At 57.4% G+C, this 24,387-nt stretch overlaps 1 protein-coding gene across 1 annotated transcript; it reads right to left on the bottom strand.

Annotated features, from left to right (window-relative positions):
* Nucleotides 1-1,043: 1,043 nt before the first annotated feature.
* Nucleotides 1,044-23,347, bottom strand: LOC148835510 (inositol hexakisphosphate kinase 2-like). The gene is made up of 6 exons (XM_088917249.1): nt 23,234-23,347; nt 9,023-9,540; nt 6,082-6,313; nt 5,152-5,318; nt 4,346-4,521; nt 1,044-2,868 (listed from the first exon to the last, which is right to left on the bottom strand). The coding sequence occupies exons 2-6, from the start codon at nt 9,231-9,233 to the stop codon at nt 2,221-2,223; spliced, it is 1,434 nt and encodes a 477-aa protein (XP_088773375.1). The 5' UTR covers nt 9,234-9,540; nt 23,234-23,347; the 3' UTR covers nt 1,044-2,220.
* Nucleotides 23,348-24,387: the final 1,040 nt, after the last annotated feature.

Below are 24,387 nucleotides of genomic sequence, written 5' to 3'. Positions count from 1 at the left end.
TCCCGGTCCAGCAGATGCACGTTGTTAACAGCAGAGCTGGAATGAAAGCCAGCAGAAACACTGGCCTTCCTGGACCAGGACTGGACACCCCTGTAACGCCTCATAATAGCTCCAACAGCTCGGTCTTTTCTATCTTAATACCATTTAAAAGACTATGATGTAATACTATTTCATAGACAACTCTGTCTTCCCAGATTGAGGCAATTCGTCCTTGAGTTAATAAGCAAGGAAAAAACGCTTTTAATATATTAGACCCAGTGCTTTCAATCTCAGTTTCCCATTATGTCAACTTGTCAGCCTGTTCGCTTGCTGCTGTAGGACAATTCCTCCCCAGCCTGCGGGACTTGAAACCTGTTAACACCAGGAACAAAGGTTAATCTTGCCAACTGTTCACCTTTGCCCAGTACGGGCAGGATGATGCTGGAGAAAAACGCGGACCTCGCCCAGCCCCGCAGTGGCTGAGGTGCCTAGAGGAGCTCTGCTGTTAACTGAGGTCTCGACCTGCTTCTGTGAAATGCTTGATGCCCGAAATGATCCCCTTGCTTGGCCCTGCTCCAGGGAGATGGCGACGCGCTGTTGTGGACTGGCGGGTCTCTGGGACCTGCCGCCCCGAGCGAGCTTCCTGGTTTTTCGGGTGGGGGGAGACTCGTCTTGCCCGCGAGAGATCAGGCAGGCCCACGAAGGGCAGGACTGCTGTGCTGAAATCTGCCTCTGGCCTGGGGGTCCTTACTCCTGACCTGGCTTGAGGGAATTTTAATATAATATAAATGGCTGACTCTGCGCTCTGACCCCCAGCTTCTCTCTCCCTGTCTGTGTGTCAGTGTCTCATGGAGAGCAAGCTGGGGTATGTGAAAAGACGAGAGCACTCGAATTTACAGACAAGGCAGGTCGATGGCACAGAGCTCCTCATCCCCTGAACAGTGTCTGAGAGCAAGCTAGCCCACGCTGGGACCACCGGAGGGGAGACAGAGCCACTGTACCCCAGAAACCCATCCGCCCCGAGATGCAAAAAAAGATGTAAATACCACAATGGATCTACCACGAAGAAAAAAAAATGTTTATCTTTATTTTCTTGGACATACTGCATACACACAGGAATATAAGATATAGAGAAGCATCTGCAATTGTCAAATATTAACAATTATAATATTAATAATATGGAATGTAGTCTTCTGCTTTTGTGTGTCTTCATTTGTCCTCCATTTTTTTTAAGTCTTTTTTGTAGCTTTTTTTTTAAAGAAATATTTCAAATAAATAAAGATCTATAGAGTCTCTGCTTTTAGTTCACTTTCTTGTAGAATTTTTTTTACTTCAGTCGCCACGGAGGCTGAATTTCGGGGCAGGACAAGGAGGGGGGAGGGGCAGGGGCAGAGGGTGACGCGCCACCTGCCCCCCGTTCACATCCTGTCGTCTCGGCCACAGTGCTCCCCCCCCAACAGGCGGAAGAGAGGGCGAAGGGGAGAGAGAGAAGGGCAAGTCTTTGCCGAGTCCATGCACAGGGGACAGGCCACGCTGCGTCCAGCCCCCCTGCGGCTCCCCTCCTCTGCCCCAGAAGCAAACCCCACCCCGTGGGCACGCTGCCCGCCCCCATGAGCGAGCGTGGTCAAGCCCAGGGGGCACAAAGCTCAAACCGTCTCCGTCAAAGACGAGGTCAACTCACTGACTGACCGGCCACGCGCCCGGCTGCCCGGCCTCCCCGCGCACGCCACGTGTCCGAGGGTCAAGGGAACGAGGCTGGGAGGGCGCGGGTCTGCCGCTGACAGTTCAGTTCATGCTCGGTTCATGTGCTGCTGCTGCTCTTTTCTTTTTTCCCCTGTTTCGAAAAAGAAACCACTCCAGAGCGTTTTTTTCCCTCCCCTGTAACACAGCACTGGAAAAGAAGGGGGATGAAGAACGAGTTTCGAGAGTCGAAGAAAGCCAACAAATGAACGCACAGATACAGAAGAGGACAGGTCAGGTCACACCCCCCCCCGTTCCCTGACAGACAAAAACTACAGCCGCTCTTGGCAGAAAACACGCAGGCGTCCGTTTATGATGTCAGATTACACCCCCCCTCCCCCAGCGGTCAGTAACAGGCCGCTGGGCCACAGTGGGACAGGCTCCTGGCCGTGCATGCATCACAGACGTCCTCGGCCTTGTATCCGTCCCGGCACCCTCTCTGTGCTCCGCGGAAGTGTCCGGCCTCGGGCGCGAAGGGAAGAGCTGGGGTTCTCCCGGGCTCTAGTCGCCGCTGTCGTCCTCCAGCTCCTTGATGATGGCGATGAGGTTCTGCAGGCCGAAGATGTAGCCCGTGTCCTGCCCCTCGTGCACCACGCTGTCCTCGCCGTAGTGGCGGCAGGTGGTGTGAGCGAAGTCGATCATCCTCACGTCCACCAGGGGGCAGCCCTTGTCGCCCCTCCCGCCGCCGCCGCCGCCGCCACCCTCCCCGCTCCTGCCGCCGTTCCCGCAGCCCCCCGAGCCCGGCCCGCCGCCCGCCGCGCCGCCCGCCGCCCGCCGCGAGGGGAAGCCGAAGGCGCCGGCGCAGCCCCCCTCGTGCCCGCTCCCCTCCTCTTCCTCGTCCTCCTCCTCCTCGGAGAGCTCGTCCTCCTCGCCCTCCTCGCCCCCGCGGTGCCGGGGCCGGCCGGTCCGGGGGGGCTTGCCGTCGTAGATGATGAGCAGCGAGCTGGAGTAGAAGCGGTAGGACTCGCGGGCCTCCAGCACGGCCTCCAGCTCGCGCAGACGGCGCAGCACGGGCAGCAGCAGCTCCCGCCGCAGGCGGCGCCCGTCGTGGAAGAACTGGAACAGCGCCTCCTTGAAGCCCTGCACGGTCAGCTTGCGCCCGTGGTACTTGTTCATGAACATCAGCTGGCCCGAGTCCGACTGGTACACCTGAGACAGGCGAAGACACGGAGGTGAATGCAGCAGGCAGGTCTCGACATCGAGAGACAGTCACTGAGCTCCTCTCTCCACCGAGAAACAGTTCAGTGTCCACTCTCTCACTCCACTGAGAAACAGTTCACAGTGTCCACTCTCTCACTCCACTGAGAAACAGTTCAGTGTCCACTCTCTCTCTCTTCACTGAGAAACAGTTCACACACAGTGTCCACTCTCTCTCTTCACTGAGAAACAGTTCACACACAGTGTCCACTCTCTCTCCACTGAGAAACAGTTCACACACAGTGTCCACTCTCTCTGTCTCCAGTGAGAAACAGTTCACAGTGTCCACTCTCTCTCCAGTGAGAAACAGTTCACAGTGTCCACTCTCTCTCCAGTGAGAAACAGTTCACAGTGTCCACTCTCTCTCCAGTGAGAAACAGTTCACAGTGTCCACTCTCTCTGTCTCCACTGAGAAATAGTTCACAGTGTCCACTCTCTCTCTCTCCACTGAGAAACAGTTCACTCACAGTGTCCACTCTCTCTCTCTCTCCACTGAGAAACAGTTCACAGTGTCCACTCTCTCTCTCTTCACTGAGAAACAGTTCACACACAGTGTCCACTCTCTCTCTCTCTCCACTGAGAAACAGTTCAGTGTCCACTCTCTCTCTCTCTCCACTGAGAAACAGTTCACAGTGTCCACTCTCTCTGTCTCCACTGAGAAACAGTTCACAGTGTCCACTCTCTCTGTCTCCACTGAGAAACAGTTCAGTGTCCACTCTCTTTCTCTCCACTGAGAAACAGTTCACAGACAGTGTTGGCTCTCTCTCTCTCCACTGAGAAACAGTTCACACACAGTGTCCACTCTCTCTCTCTCCACTGTGAAACAGTTCAGTGTCCACTCTCTCTCTCCACCGAGAAACGGTTCACAGTGTCCACTCTCTCTCTCCACCGAGAAACGGCTCACAGTGTCCACTCTCTTTCTGCACTGAGAAACAGTTCAGTGTCCACTCTCTCTGTCTCCACTGAGAAACAGTTCACAGACAGTGTTGGCTCTCTCTCTCTCCACTGAGAAACAGTTCACACAGTGTCCACTCTCTCTCTCTCCACTGCGAAACAGTTCACACACAGTGTCCACTCTCTCTCTCTCCATTGAGAAACAGTTCAGTGTCCACTCTCTCTCTCCACCGAGAAATGGTTCACAGTGTCCACTCTCTCTCTCTCCACCGAGAAACAGCTCACAGTGTCCACTCTCTTTCTCCACTGAGAAACAGTTCAGTGTCCACTCTCTTTCTCCACTGAGAAACAGTTCAGTGTCCACTCTCTCCCTCTCCACTGAGAAACAGTTCAGTGTCCACTCTCTCCCTCTCCACTGAGAAACAGGTCAGTGTCCACTCTCTCCACTGAGAAACAGGTCACAGTGTCCACTCTCTCCACTGAGAAACAGCTCACAGTGTCGGCTCTCCCTCCTGTCCCAGGCTTGCCTGCTCACCTGCATGCCGCAGACGCGGACCCCGATGATGGCCGAGGTGCTCTGCTGGCACTTGCGGATCTGGTTGGCCTTCTTCTCCTCGGTGGCGTCGTCGCCGTGCTGCCGGGTGCCCATCTTCAGGTCCAGCACGCAAGGCATGGCGTAGCGCCAGGTCAGGTTCTCCAGCAGGATGAATTCTGGGAGCAGCGGAGTCAAGGGCCACACGGTGCGTCGCAGACGAGAGCGCGCTCCCCAGACGGCTGCCCTGCGGTACCCCCCCAGACCCCCCCGCTGCCCTAGGAAGGTGACGCGGCCGTGGTGTTTCCAAGGTAAACTCGCCTCCCCAGCCCTTACCGCAGTCGCACCGCGGACGTCTAGTAAAGCACGACGGCTTGTTGCCGTTTCTGCTGGTCATGCTTCTCCGCCTTAACAACGGCTCCCCTGACCTCTGACCTCACACAAGTGCTAAACCCAGCCCGGCGTCAGCCAGTGCACGCTCCTGCAAGACCTCGCGATTGCGCAACGATGCAGTCGTTTCTAAAACCTCTCTAAGCAAAGGAATATATAGCTAAAGACCCTCATAACCCAGCAGTGTCCTGTTCCAAATTCTCTCTCTCGTCCTACAGCCTCCTGTATCCAGCAAGACACCTGAGGCTAAAGGGTAAACAGAAGAACTTAGCTGTTTGGAGGAGTGAAGCTTAAGAAACCTTTTAGAGGGGGTGTCAGAGAGCCCCATGTGTCTCGACCCGAATCCCCCTGCGACGCCGGACGTCCCCACGCTGCATTCGAGAACAGAGCCCCAGAGCCACCTGGCCTGGAAAGGATACTGTACTGGTTGCGGTGCTTGGCGTTCTCCTTCATCCTCTGCAGCTGCTGCTGGTGGCACTTCATGCTCCAGGGGTTGTGCTTGAACTGCGCCTTCACGTTGCCCTTCTCCAGGCTGTAGCGCAGCACCTCTGACTGGTTCGCCCACTCGCACTCCTCCTCGCGGTGGCTGCCGACACACACGCAGAGGGAGAGAGAGGAAAAAAGTTTAGTCTCGATGAAGCTGAGAAGCGACGACAACCCCTGCGCTGCTCGCCTGTGCAGACCTCCTTGGACAGAACGGCAAAGAGCGACTGGAAGCAGACGGCAGCAGCTGGTTGTAAAAGCTGTAACAGATCGTTCCGCTCCGCACTGGGAGTCTGATCCACCTCCCTGCCTGTGCTGTCTGGAACCGTGCCGCAGATGGAACAGGCCCCAGCGATTCCACAGCTGAACACACTGCGGAAATGGAACAGTCTCCTACTGCCCTTCCGATATCAAGATTCTAACTAAAACAAACGGTCGTCTGCCAACGGCATCTGCCCCTGTGCTGCAGACGGGGCGCAGGGGCTCGTGTGACTATGGGCGTCTGAGCGAGCGAGCGTGTTTGCTTCAGCGAGCTTCCCTGGAGGAGGTGCTTCAGTAGCAGAACAGTCTGTACCGACACTCTCCCTGGTGAAAAGCAGAACTGGAGCAGCACTCTTACTGCTGGGTCACCCGAGACTGCAGCTCCGTCACTAAAAGCTGTGCTGGAAACAACTAATTAACCTGCACACTCACATTACTGTCTTTATTAGTCTTTAATTAGTTTACTGACTCAGAACAGCTCCTTATCCCTCTGTGCTGGTGTTAGTGTTCTTAGAGTTGTACAGTGTCCCTCTAAGTCTCTCAGTATGTCTCAGTGTGTGTGTGTGTGTGTGTGTGTGTCTGTCTGTCTCAGGCCGGTCTCTCACCTCTTCAGCTTCTCCTCCTTGCGCAGCTGTCGGGCTCTCTCCTTGCTGTAGTTCTCGTTGTCCAGCAGGAGCCCCTGCTTCTTGTTCCCCCACTTGACCATCTTGTTCTTGGGCTCGCAGTCAGCCGAGGGGTCCACGTTCTTCTCCAGCTCCCCGGCGTCGCTGTGCAGGGGGTAGGCGATGAGGCACAGATTCCCTTCCTCATCCCCCTCGAAACTCACCGACACCACACCTGGGGGAGAGCGGAGAGGGACACCGAGAGGAAACGGGACTTCCGTTAGCACAAGCGTCATCGCATTTCTATATTTACAGGACACAGCCTACACACCTGCCCGGCGAAAACCTCAAAACAGAGGAGATGTGCTGGGAACCCTTTCTTCGCTTACCAACTTCTCTCTTTTTTTTTTCTCTCTCTTAAAAGGGACAGATCTCTCCAGGCTTTTAAACTTAACAGTGCTTCCCCGCATCTGGCTTCTTCGAACCTGACGGAGGATCAAAAGATCTGGGACAGTCGCAGGACACACAGACGGGGAGACTGGCAGGGCTCGAGATCCAAGGAATGAGGGGGGTGGGGAGAGATGGGGTATACAAGTGGGTGCGCATGAGAGTGCAGCAGCAACAACGTCACCCCCTCCTCCCCCCCTTCAGGCAAAGCTCGAGCAGGTTCCCCAATAAACACAGGAGGCGGGAGTGGATGCAGTTAAGGCAGGGCTTTATTGGCAATGAACTGGAGTTCATTACAGCATCACAGTGCAGATGGTACGAGAGATATATATTCAAAATATATATAGAGAGACGCATGATTAACATTGTCTGTTTTGTTTTCCAATCGTCCCCATCCGTACAAAAGTTACAATATTAAGACGTACAGCAAATGAGCACACCAAGCCAGCGAACCCGTGACAGGTCATGAGGAAGCCAGGATCGTACAACACACAGTCCAGTTACAGCCCTGGTCAGGACACAAGCAAAACACGGAAGAGAAAGGAGATTCGGGAAAATCAAAACAAACAAAAGAACAACAGGTGCTCCGTGCGAGAGTTTATTTTAAACGGACGGCCTCAGAGTAACTGGCCGGCGCTGAAGACTGGCCCAGATACACACACAGGTATCGCCACAGCAGGCCAGGAATGAGACAGTACTGCTGCCCGCTCTGTTGTCTTCTGCCCACAAGCGCTCGTAGTGGACAGGTGGACACGGGTGGGGGAGTCAAGCATCTCTTTATTAGAAAAGTCTTTGAAAGTGGCAGAGAAAGGCGTCCCAACAGTTCACAGATCCTTCCGGACATGAAAAATCCTTCTCACCCCACCCCCCTCCGCTCCCAGCACTACTGACAGCGACGCGCGCTCAGAGCTGGACGGGGTGGCCGGCGTGAAGGTGGTCCCAGGTGCGAGGGGGGGTGGGGGGGGAGAGACTGGCCCCCCGGCAGATACAGACCAGGGCTGGGGTGAAGGAAGGGGTCTGGCAGGAAGCAGGTGAGACTTGTTAGGTGGAAAGACAGGCAAGGAAGTCGCACAGAGAGAGAGAGAGTAAAGAGGAAGGAAAGCAGTGCAGCGAGAGACACAGAGAGAAAGAAGAGGCAGACAGAGAAACAGAGAAAGATCCTGTTCCCCTGAGGTTTTACTGAAGGAGAGATGAAGCACAACGCTGAAGTGAGCTCACAGCCCGCCTGTCTGGTGCAGAAGAACAGCACCCAGCCCGTGTTACAGCCCCGCCGACGGGCACAGCCGTGCTCCAGGGGCCCAGCGCCCCGTCCACGCTCACCTCACTCAGATACAGCAAAGCAAAACCCACAGTGACAGATGGAAAACCAAGTCCGCCGCTTCGAGAACAATGAAATAAACCTCTCTCGCGTACCAACACACACACCTCCCCAGGACATGGACACAACAGCATCATGAAACAACAGCCCCCAACAATTCCCACAGACATTTTGAAGCCTGTGAGCCCCAGACTTCAGGACCCCACAGTGTGTGTGTGTGTGTGTGTGAGAGAGATCCCTGGGCCTAAAACTCACAACTCACAAGACCCGACAACAATAAAAACAAAAAAAATGAGGCAACGTGGGTATTTTAATTCACTGAAGGTTTATTGACAGAGATATTGCTTCCTTCTTAGGAGTGTCAGTTTACAGAAACCACAGCACGCTTGCGAGATCAGATAACAACATTATCAAGGATCACCATGTTATCAAACCCCAGCTGCCTCGTCGTCTAAATTGCACAGCGCCTGAGTAAATCAGAATGTTGGCAATGGTTTTTCTAAGCCATACTGCAGTAGCCCTTACCATGGTACCTGTGAACATACATTCACATCAAGATCTGCACCTTAATAACATTTGCACAGCATCGTACTAAAATAAAAGGTTTATGCCGAGCTGGCCACAAGGTAACTTACCTGTCTCCTACCCCAGGACACGGTTACAGGCGTGCAGACCTGGGCACTACAGTGCCCCCTGTGGCCAGAGCTGGCTAGCGCCGCCGTACAGAGCTGAGCTCTGCCCTCAAGCGGGCTTGCCTGTCGGGGCTTGAAGCCACCTGTCCCGTGAGAGGACGCGCCTTCGCCTCTCCTTACCTCAGACTCCCGCTCTCCTCTGCCTAAAGGGACATGCTTCGACACCGGGATACACGCACAGACACACACACACACACGCCTCAGTGGCGGAGGACAACATAACGAACAGGCCGATCGCCACCACTGCACTCACTCGGCTGCCCGGCCTCTACACCTGACGCCCTCGCGCTGAGGGACAGAGGGAGAACAGCGCTGAGAGACAGAGAAGAGAGAGAGAGAGAGAGAGAGCAGGGGGACCAACAGTAGAGAAGCAATGCATTCCAGCACGACACATCCCCCAGGAACAGGCACCTTAGACCCTACACAACAACAACAACAGCCACAACACGACCGCGACGCGCTGGGTGGGCCGGGCCCGGAGACTTACCCTTGTACTGCGGTGTGAACCTCCTGAGCTCGGCCGGCAGGCTCTTGTAGAACTGGTGCTCGCGGGGGATGAGCGGCTTGCAGATCGTCTGCTCGCTGAAGCGCAGGACGCAGGAGTGGCCGCCCACCTGGTGCACGAAGGGCTCAAGCAGCACCCCCTTGGCGGAGAAGCCCTGCTGCTCGGCCTGCATGGCTTCCAGCGCGGGACTCATCCTCGAGGGGCATCAGACACTCACCCCCTCCGCCGGGCCCGGGGACAGCGGATGGAGAAGGGGGTCTCCGGGTCGGGTCGGGTCGGGCAGGTGGCTTGGCGGCGAGAGTGTGGGGGGGGTGGGGGGTGTTGAAGAAACGAAAGAGGAAATCGGCCTGCTTCTCTGCGCGATGATGTCTCGGGAGATTCCTGCGAGCCTTGCGTGTGCGAGAGATCCACACGCGCGCACACACGCACACAAATAAAAAAAATCTCTCTCTCTCCCTCTCTCTGTCAGTCTGTCTCTTCGCTTCTTCGTGCTGCCAGTTCTGCAGGATAGAGGTGGGGGGGAGGAAAAAAAAAAAGAGAAGCAGAGAAAAAAAAAATCAGATCAGCTCGGCGCTGCGTTCATTCCTCGCCACCAGAGACGGACGAAGCGCTGCGGACAGGGGCAGCTCGTCTCTCCTTTGTCTCGGGGGCTCAAGACAGCCGTTTACTGGAGCGCTGCGGCAGTGCGCTTCTCTCTCTCTATCGCTCGCCGAGGCTGGACTGAGGCTCCGGGCTCGCTGAGGCTTAGGAAAATATCAGAACAAGGCAGCCGGCTCCGCCCCGGCCCCCCGCGCCGCCTGCCAATCGCAGCGCGGCAGCTGTTGTTGGGTGGAAACCCAGCGAGAGAGGAGAGCAGGCAAACAAAGAGAGAGGGAGAGAGAGGGAGAGGAGGGTGGGGGAGGGGAAGAGGCCGAGAAGAAAGAAGCACAAAAACACCAGCGAGAGAGAGAGAAAGAACATTGCTGCCATCAGCTGTTTTCTCCCTCTTCGACCCGACAGCCTCTCTTATCTGTGCTCTGGGTCACAGAGCTACAGCCCCCAGCACAGCACACCACACGGACAGAGGGACAGGGGGCCCCCGATGGACACAGGGTGCGGAAGGGGAGAGAGGGGCCGAGGAACAGAGCACACAGCGAGGAGAAAGACGCACGGGAGCTAGGGGGCGCTGTCCGACAGCCTTGTGCTAGGCCAGCACACCGTGCCAGGGGCACAGACTGGCAGAGAAATGCTGTTTGTGGAGGTGTTTAAAGTTAGGGTGAGACCAGGAATAAAAAAACAGGGCAGCGGCACAGACTTGCTCAGGGAGGGAAACGGAACCAGGCTCTGCCGAAACTTCTACCGACAAACCCCAGGAGGACCGGGAGCCCAGGCTACGCTGACTGGCACACACCACTGAGCCTTCTCCTCCTACAAGCACCGCAGCACACACACACACACGCCCCCTGCTGGACAGGGGACGCGGCGGTACTGACGGGGAACATAGCACAGCCCCGGCGTGGCTTACTGTACAGCGGCAGCGCTGAACCAGACCAGGCTGAGCGAGCCTCTCTCACGCCTCTCACCACCGCTCAGAAACCAGTCTCAGATTCACCAGTTTCTTATACAAGCTCCCTGGCTCACCGCTCACCAGGGTGTCCCAGCGCCACGAGCCCTGCGCCAGCGTGGGGAGAGGCTTTCATTTCCGATCTGTGCTTTAATGAAACTGTAAACCGGGCGCCGCACTCCAGCCACACGCCAAGAGAAGACTAACCCTCCGCCATCAGCCAGTAACGAATAAGAGTGCCCCTCTCGTCCAGCTTAACCCCACGCCGATCCCGCGCACAGCTGACGACGCGGAGCAGAGGGGCGAGCACCGCACCCAACCCCACCCCCTGTCGTCTCCTTCCCACCCCAGGACAAGAGGACGAGAGGCATGCCGGCGGGGGGGGGAGGTACAGCTCCTGCCTGCGAGGGCCGCTCCGCACACACACGCGCGCGCGCCGCGAGGAGCCTGGGGGTGTCACGTCCCCCCTCAGCCTGGCGGCAGGACCGCAGGCCCAGGCAGGAGATGCCCGGTTCCTTCCACACGACAAACGGACGCTCAGGAAAACGCCCCGCTCGCGCTCCACACCCTGGATGGAGAAGGGCACAGCGTCGGAGTGAACCCCCGTGCTCAACGGCGCACTGGAAGCAACGTCAGGGGCTCAGACCTCAGGGGCTCGCGAGCATTGAAACCTGTCTGTGTGTTTCCGGTCTTCGTGTGACCAAGGCGCTAAATATAAACGTGCTGACAGAAATGAGACAATAAGCTGACAGGAAACAAACAGTACAGTACAAGCACGGATCAGGGCCGCTCTCTATCTCTCTCTCTTCCTGGGGCAGAAGCTATGTAAAAATACTCAGGCCTGATCCAGGCTATAAATCACTCAGATTAGGAGCCCTAATGAGCCCAAACAGGTCAGGGCTAAAAATACAGCCCCCCCTCCCCACCCATTCATACAACCCCACCTCCTGTCAGGAGAGACCCAGAGCCCCACAACACGCGGCGAGGGACAGCACGCACCGCCATTACCCAGCACAGGCCAGCGCGAGCCTCCCATCACCCTCGCCTGGGCTCTGGGCACCATGGGGCACCCCCGTGTGACAGCACAGTGAAGGGCCCTCACCCCGCACTCCCCGGTATCCGACACCACGATGACAGGTGCCGCCAACTGTCCAAACACGAGCCCGAGTGCCCAGGGTGAATTAGATAAGACCAAAGATTCTTTAAAAAGTACAACAAATATTGACGCTGACAAAACGCAGGACCACTGTGTGAAAGGGCATTCAGATCCTTCACTGTGTATGCACCCTTGCAGGGCGGTGTGGCACAGTGCAGTGTAACAGAACACAGCACAGTACAATAGAGCACAGCACAGTGCAATTCTGTACAAAAGAGTGCAGTACAATACAGTGCCGTATAGCACATGAAGTGCAATTCAGTACAATAGAGTGCAGTGCAGTGCGCCTAGTATGCTTCGCGCCGAGAATGTCAGAAGCTGTTTCGGATGTATAGGAATTCCTGAGCTACAGCTCATAATACCGATGACTCAAACACTCACACACACACCTAGAAAGCCGATGACTCATAATCTCCAAGCACCCAACTTCTCCGGACCCCGCGGGGCCCCCTCAGGCACGCGCCCCGCCATCTCGCGCAGGGGCCCGGAGTCAACGGGGACAAGGAGGGTCGGGCCCAGGGGGCCTGTGGAGCCAGGGGGCAGAATCAAAGGGAACCGCCTGCCTCAGCACCTCTTCTGCGAGAGCCGGGCACAGATGCAAACACTCGCAGGTGGACACACGCCGGAGTGAGGACACAGAGGGGACGCACAGGAGCAGCACAGGAACCCTGCGTCTCCTGGGATTCTGCTCCAGCAGAGCTCTTCGGCGCAGGCTCCTTGATTTCCCATTTCTGTGTGGGGTGTGACTGTCAATTTGCTCACGGGTCCTGCGGCTTGGAATCGGTACCGACGCCGTACCCGTTCCTGAGCCTCAGAACTGTCCTCCCTCGGGCGGGCTGAAGTCGCTGGAAACTCAGGTCCGACCGAAGCAGCAGGGTAAATAAAGACCCGAGCAGTCCAGCTGATCAGCGAAGTCATCGGTGAGCCACTGCGGACGTACAGATCAGCTGGTGTGAAAACTAGCGGACAGAGTTCCTCTGGGACCAGGGCTGGGAACAGCCGCAGAGACCCAGTGACCCCGAGCTCTCCGCACACACAGAGCACAGTACCTGGGACCTCCACGCAACCGCTGGGCGTTATTTACGCGGCTGAAGACGTTCGCTAAACTCCGGCCACACAGGAAAGGCAGGCGCACACATGCAGCAAGTCCAAAACTACAGCAGCAAGTCCTGAGCAACACGCCAACAACATGCTGGCTAGGGGCAGCAGGAATACTGCTGCACACAACAGAATGTGCGCCAAGACCGACAAAAAACCAGCGCGCACACGCACACACACGAGCTGACTGCACACACGCGCGGGAAGGTGGAGAGAAGTTATCTCTGTCGCTGATTACGCTGCAGAATTGTCTTTTCAAACATAACATTTACACGCCATTGTGCTCGAAATCACACCCTTCGGACTCTGCAATTTCGGAGGTGAGGTGAAGTGCTTGGAAAGGAAAAATGGTACGTGTGGAGAGAGGGCAGTGCAGCGAGCTGGCTTGCGTGTGTGTGTGCGCGCACGCGTGTGTGAATATGGACGAGTGTGTAAAGGCATGTATTTGAGAGCGGGCAGCTGTGCGAGCACACGTGTGTGAGCGTGCGCTCGATGCTGAATCCCGCTTTGACCCAGTTTGCCGTGTGCGCTGGCGCGGCACTCTGCACGGCCCTGCCTGAGGGAGGGAGAGTGTGCCTCTGCTGGAAAATTAAAGGACGAGCCAAAATGTGCTAAAACACACAGCGGACAGACGCAGATTTACAACACACAGCTCTGTGCCGAGCGAGAAGATCAAGACAGGAGCTGAGAAAAAGATCACCCATCTAGTCCCCTACAAAAACAGCACACGACCAAGGACACTGGTCTCCTCGCTGGGGCTACCTTTGCGTCGACACTGTTCCCAGCTCCCGGCGGCCCCAACTCACGGCACCACCCTATCACACACACACACACACACCCGCCAAGCCTGGGTCAAGCCAGGTTCCGACACATCCACAGACCCTTCTACAGGACCGGGACCTGTGCCACCACATCCAACCTCCAATCCAACCAGGACAGCAGAATGGCGGGATGACAAACACAGGGATAAGGAGAGCTCAGCACTTAGAGGGATCAGGGCCACAGAGGCAGAAGGAAAACCAATGGGCAGGTGTGACTGGAGCCACACTCTGGTTCCGTGTTGTGTTGGGCACACAGGCGGGGGGGGGGGCATTTTTAAACCGATATAAGGGCAATACAGGATAATACAGAGGGGGGAGCGTGATCCCTTTCTCTCCAGGGCTACACTGCCTGGGTGCGCAAAAGACTCCGCCCCCGAAGGCGTAGCAGCAATCGATCCCACTGAGGCTCACAGCCACCGTGAGGAAGAGCACCCCCCCCCCAACGCTGGAATCCGAGCTTTCTCCTCGGGGCTGAGCCTGCTCCGAAAACACGCAGCACGTCAACACGCACTCCAGCAGTACACAGCTGGGCCAGGGGCCAGCCCCCCCCCCCCGACTCCACTTCCCCACACAGAGAGGAACAAGAAACCTCAGTCCGGCTTCCAAGAAAAGCTGGTAAACAGCATCTGTCAAAGTCGGAAGAGCCGGCTCGCTCGCTCGCTCCCCAGCGCCAGAAAAACCAGGAGCGGAGCCGGAGCCGGAGCCGGAGCCGGAGCCGGGGGAGAGGCGGCCCCTCAACTGTGAGGCGGAGACGTCTGCCGCCCGTGCCTGGTTTTTTCCCTTCCCTGCGGCGAGTCTCAACGCAATTATGTCACCTGGCCGCCGAGGTCGCGCTGGCGGGCGGGTCGGGTTTCGCCACCCGTGAGGTCAGCGCGGCTGCCGGGCAGCGACGCTCCAGCCCAGCTGGTGCCTCCGGCGGGGGAGAGGAGCGCCTGGATTCAAGCCCGTCTCTTGCGTTTCGAAACCTTAGAATTAAGAGAAAAATGTTTTTTTCCCCCCCCCGAGGCGAGAGGCGCTGCGACCGGATTGAGGGCGAGGCGATGGCGGGGCTGCAGGGCAGAGGGGCAGGGAAGGGGTGGCACACGTGCACACAGCCCCCCCTCACTTACACCCCAGTGGGGTTAGGGTTAGGGCCCCAGGAACGACCGCTCAGCTGTCCTTTTCCTGGGGGGGGGGCTGGAGTCGGTCAGTCCTGCGGACTGCCGCTGTGTCAGGCCACAGAAACCGCCCGGGTCCTCTCCAGGACCTTCCAGCTCCCGTGGGTCCGTCCCCCCTCTGCCCCGTCACCTGCAAGCCCACAGGGGAGACGCAAGCCCAAGAGCCCCGGGCGGGACATCCCGGGACACCGCGCCAGGAGAGGAGCCGCCTGCGAGGCTCAGAGTGGGAAGGAGCCCCTGTTTCAGGGGCGCGAGCAGCCGTCGGGACAGCCCCGATATTCCAAACCCGCAACAGAAGGGGCTTGTGGTGTTCCAGAGCCGCGGGGGTGGGGGTCTGGATGGGGAAACACCGCGCACCGAAGCACTAGGGGGTTCAGAACAAACCCAGCCTGCGAGCCGGCGAAGGAGCCAAGAGGCCCAGCTGCAGGACGGCTGCCCGTCTGTAAGGCAGAGTTAGTCTTTAACGAGCGGCGTGGGAGCAGGGCGACGCGTCCAGCCCTCCTCGGCCCTAAGGCGAGAGGATACTCGGGGATTAACAGCCGACCGGGCTGAGGTCAGAGAAAGACGGCGAGCTGCGTCCGTGTCGTGCGTCACCCCTCTGTCTCCCATCCTCGGGAGAAACCGACCTCCCAACAGACATCCTTTGTGGGGGGCGGGGGGGGGATCCCATCGTCACACATCTCCCCGGTTACTCACGCAGGCTGCAGCTGCCCTCTACCTGCCTCTGGGGACCGGCGGTGAGGAGCGATTACGAGCCAGAAGCCAGCTGTACCCAGGGGATGTTTTTCATGTCGTTATTCCTAATCTAACTGTCAAGCCCGTCCCGTTATTACCCAACCAGGCTCAGAGCAGATCCAGCCACTGAGTCAGGCGGCTAAGCTCAGACTCCGGAATGCGTAAAGGAGGCAGACCTGCGAGCCCTGCAGTTAGCAGACTTGTACAGTGCAGTCAGCCAGCGTAGGTGGCAATGGGAGTCTGACCTCTGCAGCTCGGATGTGATCAGGCTCACAGTCTCAGGGAAGCTTAAGCGAGGCTCAGACTGCTCTGCAGCAACTCCGACACGGCGCTGGAGTCATCGAATCTCAACCCGCCCCCCCCCCCCGGCACCAGCAGCCTGGGCGGCGAGGAGTGGCACAGCTCCTGGGGCGACGGGCGCGCGCCAATTTACTTTCAAAGACATGACACTAACGTTCGGGATCCCAATTGCATTGTTTTGCTCTCCTTCCTAATTAGGGGAGAAAAAAAAAAAGAACAACAGAAAAAAGAAAACACGTTTGTAAAACTATTTCCCCGCTTAAGGAAAAAAAACCTGAGCTAACGTCTCGCTTCAGAGCTGAAAACAAAGCCGGGCCTCGACCAAACGTCAGCCAGATGTCGTGTTTGGCAGTCAGGTGGTTCTGCGGAGGCATCTATGAAATGACACCGGTACTGGATGTTATAAAGCCGTGACACGACTGTCAACAAACACGCGCAGACACAAGTGTGGCCTTACAACGGCGGCACACATCTGGCTGCTCCGCACCTCTGCTCTCAAGCGTCAAGCTTTATATGGGTCGGACAGCTGTGCCGACGGGAGGCTGATCCGTTTCACTAACTCCAGGCACGCGTCCCGACACCCGGCTGGAGAGCCATCCCGTCGGGGGGGGCCCCCGGCGTTCCGAGCTTTGCCTCGACAGGCAGGCGAGCGCCGGGAGGCCCCTTCGGCAACGAGCGCCTTCCCTCCCGTCTCGCGACCTCCTGGCGCGGAGGGGTGGCCCCGGCGGCTCCGTCGTATATAAATATTATAAATAGAGCGGCCGCTCTTAACCATCACTCTGCAGGCTCTCGGCCCGAGTCAGGAGCCCGGGCTGGCGGCGGAGTCACGTCCTATTAATACCCCGGAATCTCGGCCCCTCACGCGCGCGGACACCGACACCGGCACCGGCACCGGCACGCGCTCCTGTCGCCCCGATACGAACCTTGCGAGTCAAACACGTATACAAACACGCAAACACTACTGCAGTCAGCGATGGGGGGGCAACTTCTGCGCCGTGCGTCCCAGCAAGTGACATGCCAGAGGCACCCAGGGTTCCCCCAAATTCGGCACCTGCTCACTTTTCCCCACCAGCACAGGAACTGAAGTTAGAATCCCAGGACTCTCGGCCCGCCACGCCACAGCACCCTGGCTCCGAGGAGCGAAACGGAGAGGGGCAGACAGAGTGAGGTGGGAAGTGGGAAATGTCACAGGGCTCCTGGAAAAGTGCGATCCGAGAAAAGACGGGCAGGAGACGCGGGCACGGGGGCACGCCGACGCTGAAACACGAGCCCGCTGTTCAAACTTTTAGATGGAAACTGAATTATTCACAGGGAGGGACGAGGGCGATCTGCTGTCGTACCCGGGCCAGTGGAGATATCACATTCCAGAGCCGCCGGAGCTGGAGAGGGGAAAGGACGGGCGAAGATGTCGGAGAGATGGGGGGGGGGGGGGGGGGGGTGCTGGTGCTTGCTATGCCAGTCAGGAGCTGGATCTGAACGAGCAGTGGCTCAGGCTGAAGGCAGGCGCGAGAGACGCTGTCTGCACAAGAAAGGTACACACTGTACCCTCTGTGGCAGCTCTGACGCGAGAATAAGCTGCTCTGTGTTCCTCCGCCTGCTAGTATGCCAGTGTGTGGGAAGTTGCTCCAAATGTGTTACAAAGGGGCTCTGGCCCTCCTTATATGCCCTTCAGTGTCTCCCTCATCTCTCCACCGCACGGCATGTGCCCACATCCCACACATTCCCAGAGAAACACTGCACGCTCAACCTCCCGGACAACGCCGCGCCCCACTCCTGGTCTCCTGGTCTCCCTGCAGCTCTCTGCCCCTTCCCGTGTGGGTTTCTCAGCTCCCGCCTGGCTGTTTATCTATCCACCCTAGTTTACTTAACCTGAAGATCGATAAACTCTCGCTACCGAACTGTCTCACCTCCCTGTACCCCCCCCTGCTGAGGGAGCTACAAGCCTACCGCCTGGTGCAGGATTAAAAAATAAAACTCATTTCTAGAAAGCGTGCTCTTCATCTCGCGCTTGCTCTCTCTACACCTCCGTGACAACACCTGGGGTTTGCGACAAGGGGCAGAGGGAAAACAGAAGGAACTCGGGAAAAATACTGGCGCTCCCAGCACAGGTGGAGGAAGGACGACCGACTTGCATTATCGCCGGGCTGTGCGCTGTAGCCCCGATTTCTTTGCTCGGCTCCTCGTCTGCGCACTCAACGGCGGGAGGGGGGGGGGAGGGACCCAGGACAGTCGGGGTGCTGCCTTTCCGGCAGCAGAGCTGCACGCGAGATCCAGATCGACCCCCCTGGCAGGGAGGGTCAGGCCGGGCCCGGTGGCCGCCTGGAGGACGGCAGACAGCTCCTCGCCTGAGCGCGAGCCGATCCGCCACTCTCTCCCTCTTTCCTAAACTGTCACAGGGAGCCAGACCGCAGGCCTCCTGCCCCGACCACAGTCACCACCCTGCTGTCTCACTGCGGCCAGACATTACCCAACACATTCCAGCAGCCAGGGCCCGCAGACACGGCCAGGAGAGGGAGGGAGAGGAAATCCCCGGGAGAACAGGGAAGGAGAGGACAAGGGGGACGGGAAGAGCCCGAAGGGGGGGTCGGACCCCGACAGAGCGGGAGAGGTGGACAGGGATGGAGAGGAGAAGGACACAGTACGGGTGGAAATACAACTCTAACAGGGCCTTCCACAGGTCACCGTCACACCTGACGCCAGACCCGCGTGCGCAGCCAGGGCACGGAGGTGAGCGAGCAGGCAAAGGAGGCACAGGAGGAGAGCCGTCACGGACAGCGAATCCCCGCTATCCCCCTCTCTCGCTGGCCAGCTGCGAGACGCTGCCGTCCCCCCCGTCCACCGCCCGCTCCACCCGTGTGTGACCCCCCCCCCCCCCATCCTGCCACACCAGAGCTCTCAGGCCCTGCCAGCTGCTCTGGTGAACGGCGAGGGTCAAACCCCTTGATACCAGCCGGAACGCCGGGCTCTTCCCAGAAACAGCCGTGCAAGACCCTCGGATCCCAACGAGCCTCTAGCCTACAACCTTTCTTCTGTTTTTCCGAAGACGTGGGAAGCCAAAATGATACAGGTGGGAAATGACAGGTGGGCACGCCTCAGACACGGACACGCTCCTGTCGCGCCGATACGCGCAGCTCCTGTGTTGTTCTGGAGTTAATCATGTATACAAACACACAGACACCATCACAGCCCAACGCAGTCAGCAACGGGAGGGGGGGCAACTTCTGCGCTGCGTGTCCCAGCCAACGACACACCTGAGACGCGCAGGGCTCCCCTCAATTCAGCACCTGCTCCAGGTGGGAGAAGACGGGAAGAGACCGAGGGGGGGGGACTCTAAGAGTGTGTGAGAGATGGGGCGGAGAAAGAGAGAGGAGTGGAGGCAAAAACAAAACAGGGCCTTTCAGAGATCTCTTTGCTCGCATTCCAGAATTTGCTCAACGATCAACTTGACGTTTTTCTAAGCTCTCAGCTCACTTACAGACTTGCCCCTTGCACGCCCTCCCGCCCTGAAATACTTCTCCCAGACTGCCATCTCTTCAGCCCTCTTTAATCCGCCTTACCCCCCTGGGGCGGAGCTGTGGCTCTGTGGCTCAGGATCTGCACCTGTGGCTGGAAGGCCGCCGGTTCATATCCCGCGGCCGATAGAGGAATCCTACTCCATTGGGCCCCTGAGCAAGGCCCTTAACCCCAACTGATCCAGGGGTGCCGTATAAATGGCTGACCCTGGGCTCTGACCCCAAGCTTCTCTCCCTGTCTGTGTGGCTCATAGAGAGCAAGTTGAGGTATGTGAAAAGACAAATTCAATACTAATACAAGAACCCCAATACAAGAAATTGTGTAAGGCCAATAAAGTGATCTTATCACACACACACACACACACCCCAGCAGAGAGCGCCACGGGCTGTCCTGACCGGCCCACATGCACCGCAGAGCCGCGGATCAGAAAACCGCCGCAGAGCAGAGCTGCAACTGTACATCACACAAGAACCAGGAGGCCTCCAAACGAGAGGAGGCCACTGGGCCCACTGAGCCCGTCTGGTGGTTACTATCTTGTCAGAGCCCCTCCGAGCCAGTGAGGGGACTGAGGGGCGCCTGGAGGGTCGACTGCAGAGCTCCTGATGAAGGCCACCATGTGCCCACAGCTGCTGCCTCTGTCTTCCACAACCCTGCCCTCTGTCTGCTGCTGCTGCGTCCTGGGAGAACAGACACCGCTTCTCGGAATATAAACTTGTGTTCAGACTCTTTTGTTCCCAGTGCTTTGTCCACAACGTTGACTCATATTCAAAATTAAAAGCCGTGATGACAAAATGAGAGGGGGGTAAGGACAGGAAAAAACACCACTTTACAGCGCAGCAGCTGTGACTAACTCCGAGGACGGCAAGAATATCTTGGACCTCAAAAGGCTAAAAACAGAAGAAAAAAAAAAGAGATGAGCTGGTGATTATTACCTGGTGCCAGCTTCTGAATTTAGCTGATGAAAGTGAGAGCAGGGTTTAAATATACACACAGCACTTTCTCAACAAAAGGGTACCCAGCGGCACAAACAGCTCTTAGAGAAAACCTTCGGGAATTCGCCAGCTACCACAACAACAAACAGCTCATTTCTGCGCAAATTATACCTGGGCAGAGTGCTGCGCTGCAGAAACTCAAACGCACAAAATTGCAAAGTGTAATCCCTCGCTCCTCTCCCTTAATTAGGAGAAAAGGCCTGACCCACACGGTTCAGGTTTAATGAGAGAGGCGGCGCTGGGCCCCAGAATAATTCACACGGCCAGGAGGGGGAGAGGAGAGGAGGGTGGCGGGTGGGCAGACAGACAGACAGACAGACGAACAGCAGACCGGTCACGAAAGAGAGGTCATTCAGCTCATCGGGCCCCTCCAGCAGGGGGATCTCATGTGGCCACTTCTCGAGAGAAGTCGGGTTATCGGCATCAGCCACACGGCTGGAAAAAACTAAAATCTGCCTTATCGAGACCACGGGAAAGACAATACTGCCAGATCCTTCTTCACGAATTCAATCTGGCTGAAGATGTCAGCCGAAGCAAGCCAGATACGCTCCGTTTGATGCATCTTGGTTGTACTGGTGCAGAGAGAGCAGCAGCACCTGGGATTTTGAACCTGTAACCCTGCAGTTACTAAATGCTGGTAATAACCATCACATGGGCCAGAGGGTGGACGGCTCCTCTCGCCTGTATCCGTCTTTGTGTTCCTATCGTGCCCAGGGAAAGGGGGAGAGGAGCGCCTTGTTCGCGTGCCCCAGGATATCACCTCTACGTCACCTGTCCCTCATCCCAAACCAGACACAGGAAGAGCCGCGGGAACTTCAGAGGGGTCGGAGATTAACTCAAGATGAGTGAAAGAGGAACGGGCAGGGGGGGGTTCTACAGCTGGCACAGAACAGACACGGGGGGGGGGTGGAGGGATACAGATACTGTATTCTGTAAATTTCCACTGACTGACTTCTAACGCCAGGCACACGGCTGCTCACTGCTTGGACGCCACGACGCCCCGAGCCGCAGTACCGCAGAGCTACAAGGACAGGCGTGTTTTGGGGTGCAGGATGATTCTGGGGCTCCAGCTGTGGCGGCAGGGGTGGGGGACAGCCTGGGGATAGGGCCAGTGCAGACAGGAGGACTCCACCGCACCGCGGGGCCTGCCAGCACCTCACTCGCCAGGTTTACTGCTCTAGGCTCCTCCTGCTTGAAGGAGAGGGGAGCTGCTCAAACTCGCGATGGCAACCGAACTGATGTTGCACAACGGGGGGGGGTGAGGGGGTGGGGGGTAAGATGCGTTTTGCCAATAAAACACCTCAGGAGGAAAGCAAAAGCAGCACGACACAGTGACCCCCCCCCCCCCCCCAGGACAGGACCGGACACCCTGCAGACACGCTGACCCCCCCCAGGACAGGACAGGACACCCTGCAGACACACTGACCCCCCCCTCAGGACAGGACCGGACACCGTGCAGACACACTGACCCCCCAGGACAGGACTGGACACCCTGCAGACACACTGACCCCCCCAGGACAGGACTGGACACCCTGCAGACACACTGACCCCCCCAGGACAGGACTGGACCCCACACAGACACACCGGACCTGCACTCTCTCTCCCTCTCTCAGTGTGTTTAGTGAGAGACATAAACAGCCCAGGACACAGACTGCACAGAGAGCCATCTGACAGCAGCGCTGGTCCAGGCAGGATCCTGACTCCTGGACAAACCCCTCCTCTCTGCCCGCATACGGGTCTGCTGGCCCGGGACAGGCCCACACAGGGGCTCCGACCCGCGGATCAGCAGCTCCCAAGCTCTGCCATACAATAGACTAATGAGCGTGAAGCTGCACCTGTGCCCCACCTGGGCCGATCCACCTGCTGCTGCTGGCTCAGCATGGCGTCTGTCACAACAGGAGTGCCCCACACCCATTCAGAGACGTGCCCCTGCAGTCCAGACTCGGGGTACAGGGGTACACAAGAGCCGAGCCAACCTACCCCACGGCCACAGAGCGACCCCTGCTGGTCACCCCACCCCAGCGGTCAGTTACTGCAAATCCTACGTCCAGCGTCCAAGACGGGAACAGAAACCAACGGGTGTGGGGGGACCCCAGCACCGGCGCCGGGGTCCCAGGAAGACCGCTGAGGTATTTAAAATCCTTGCGGGGGGGGGGGGGAGAGGAGGTGGGAATGATCTCGGAAAAGCATTTCTGGAGGCCGGACATCACATTACCTGCGGATGCTGACCCGTTAAGAAAAGCTTGTACGAAACTACATTCTTGCGGGTCTGTGCACCGTAAACTGGGGTGGGGGGGGGGGAAGGATTATCAATTTAACGCCATCAGCAGTTCAAAGCCTTCCAGTAAAACAGTTTCTGTCCGTGGTGTGTGCCGGGGATGATGCTGAACTTGAACAAGCCGACCGATGAGAGGACACAGAGCAGGCACGGACGGCACGTCCTCCCCCCCCCCGTCGACTGGCGACAAGGACAGGGCGACCCCAGCGCGTCTGGGCTCGTACCCGCCGCCCGTCCGGGTCGCGGGCAGCGGACCGGTTCCGAAGAGCTCGCGTCTCCTGCGTCCCGTCCCCCCCCCAACCCCACCGGCCCGGCAGCGCCGGTAACTTTCCAGAGCAGCTGCCAGCCTGCTGCGACGAAACACAGCCCCGGCCCAGACGGACGGCTATTCCCCTTCACAACGGCTCTTAGAAAAGACTCTCTTATTTTCCATTATTCGCCATTTTTCTCTCTCGGCTTCCTTCAACCCCCGCAACCTCCTCCTCCTCCTCCCCCCCCCGGTACCGGATATCACTGTCAACGCAAACACTACCCCCTCTCCGGCGGCCAAGCCCGGATTTCACGCAAACGGGAGAAAAGCAAGGGCTCAATGATCCTTACCTCTCGGGTTTTTAGTCTTTTTCCTCTTTTGTTTTTTCCTTCTTTATTGTACTGACCTATCGCCGGGAGCGGGTCTCAGGCAGGAAACCGCTCTCGTCACTCAACGATCCTAAGATGGCGGAGGGGGTGACTGTCACCAGCCTCGTTCTGGCACCGTCGCCCCTCCCCTCCCCCGAGCAGCCATTGGTCGGCATGACCGTGGGAGCCCGTCTCCGATTGGGCGGTGGGACGCGGGGCATGGTGACGCCGGTGTTGCCATAGCAGCGGGTGACAGATCATGTTGCCTTGTGGGGAAAGGTTGCGGCTCGAGTTTTGTGTTGTGTTTTTTTTCCTGGAAAACACGTCATACGGTATGATAAAGCACAATTCTCCATGCAGCTGCGCTCCAAGTTATGCAAGTACTGCACAGCTCCCAGTGTGTTATCGTTTAACACTTGGACGTTTACTTAAGTGACGCCAGAGTCAGATGTGACTCAGTACCAGTCCGGTATGGGTGTGGAATCGTATTTAGTGAAAACAAAACTTAAGTTTAGGAATAAGAGTGACATTTTCCACCTTGCTCAGTCCTCAAGTACTTGTAGTCATTGACCATTTCTACAGTCTGACCTTTCATTACAGTAGGTAGGAGGGGTGTTGCTTTTCTTCAGCGACCAGCTCCTATGTTTTTTAAACATTTAACTGCGACGAGAAACCCGTCGCACCATTCGGTAAAGTCATTCAGGATGGGTCCATGATGGTTTTCTGGGTCCCTTAATAAGCTGACCAGGACTGTGTCCACTGTGCTTCATCCAATACAGGAGTCTATCCCAGCAAGCAAAGGGCACAAGGCGGGGTACACCCTGGGCAGGACGCCAGTCTATTGCAGGAGACACACAGACTCACAGACTCACACCAGGGCCAGTTTTCCCAGAAGCCAATTAACCCACCAGCAACCCTCCTCTGCGAGTGTTCAGTCGCATGTGTGATCTCTGTGAGTGTTTTTGTGTCTGTGATTTTTGTGAGCGTGTGTGATCTCTCTGAGTGTTCAGCTGTGAGTGTTATTTCTGTGTTTGTGTGTGTTTCTCATAGCGTCCTTCTCCTTTAAGTTAAAAACAAAACTCAGTGGGAAGGCGTGTTACATAACACACACGGTCAGGCACGCAAGTGAGTGAGTG

This window comes from Atractosteus spatula, chromosome 5 (genome assembly GCF_055471065.1).
Source record: "Atractosteus spatula isolate fAtrSpa1 chromosome 5, fAtrSpa1.hap1, whole genome shotgun sequence".
In the NCBI taxonomy this organism is placed as follows: domain Eukaryota; kingdom Metazoa; phylum Chordata; class Actinopteri; order Semionotiformes; family Lepisosteidae; genus Atractosteus; species Atractosteus spatula.
Note: the sequence above shows the minus strand (reverse complement) of the source record. Positions and strands in the feature narration are given on the sequence as shown.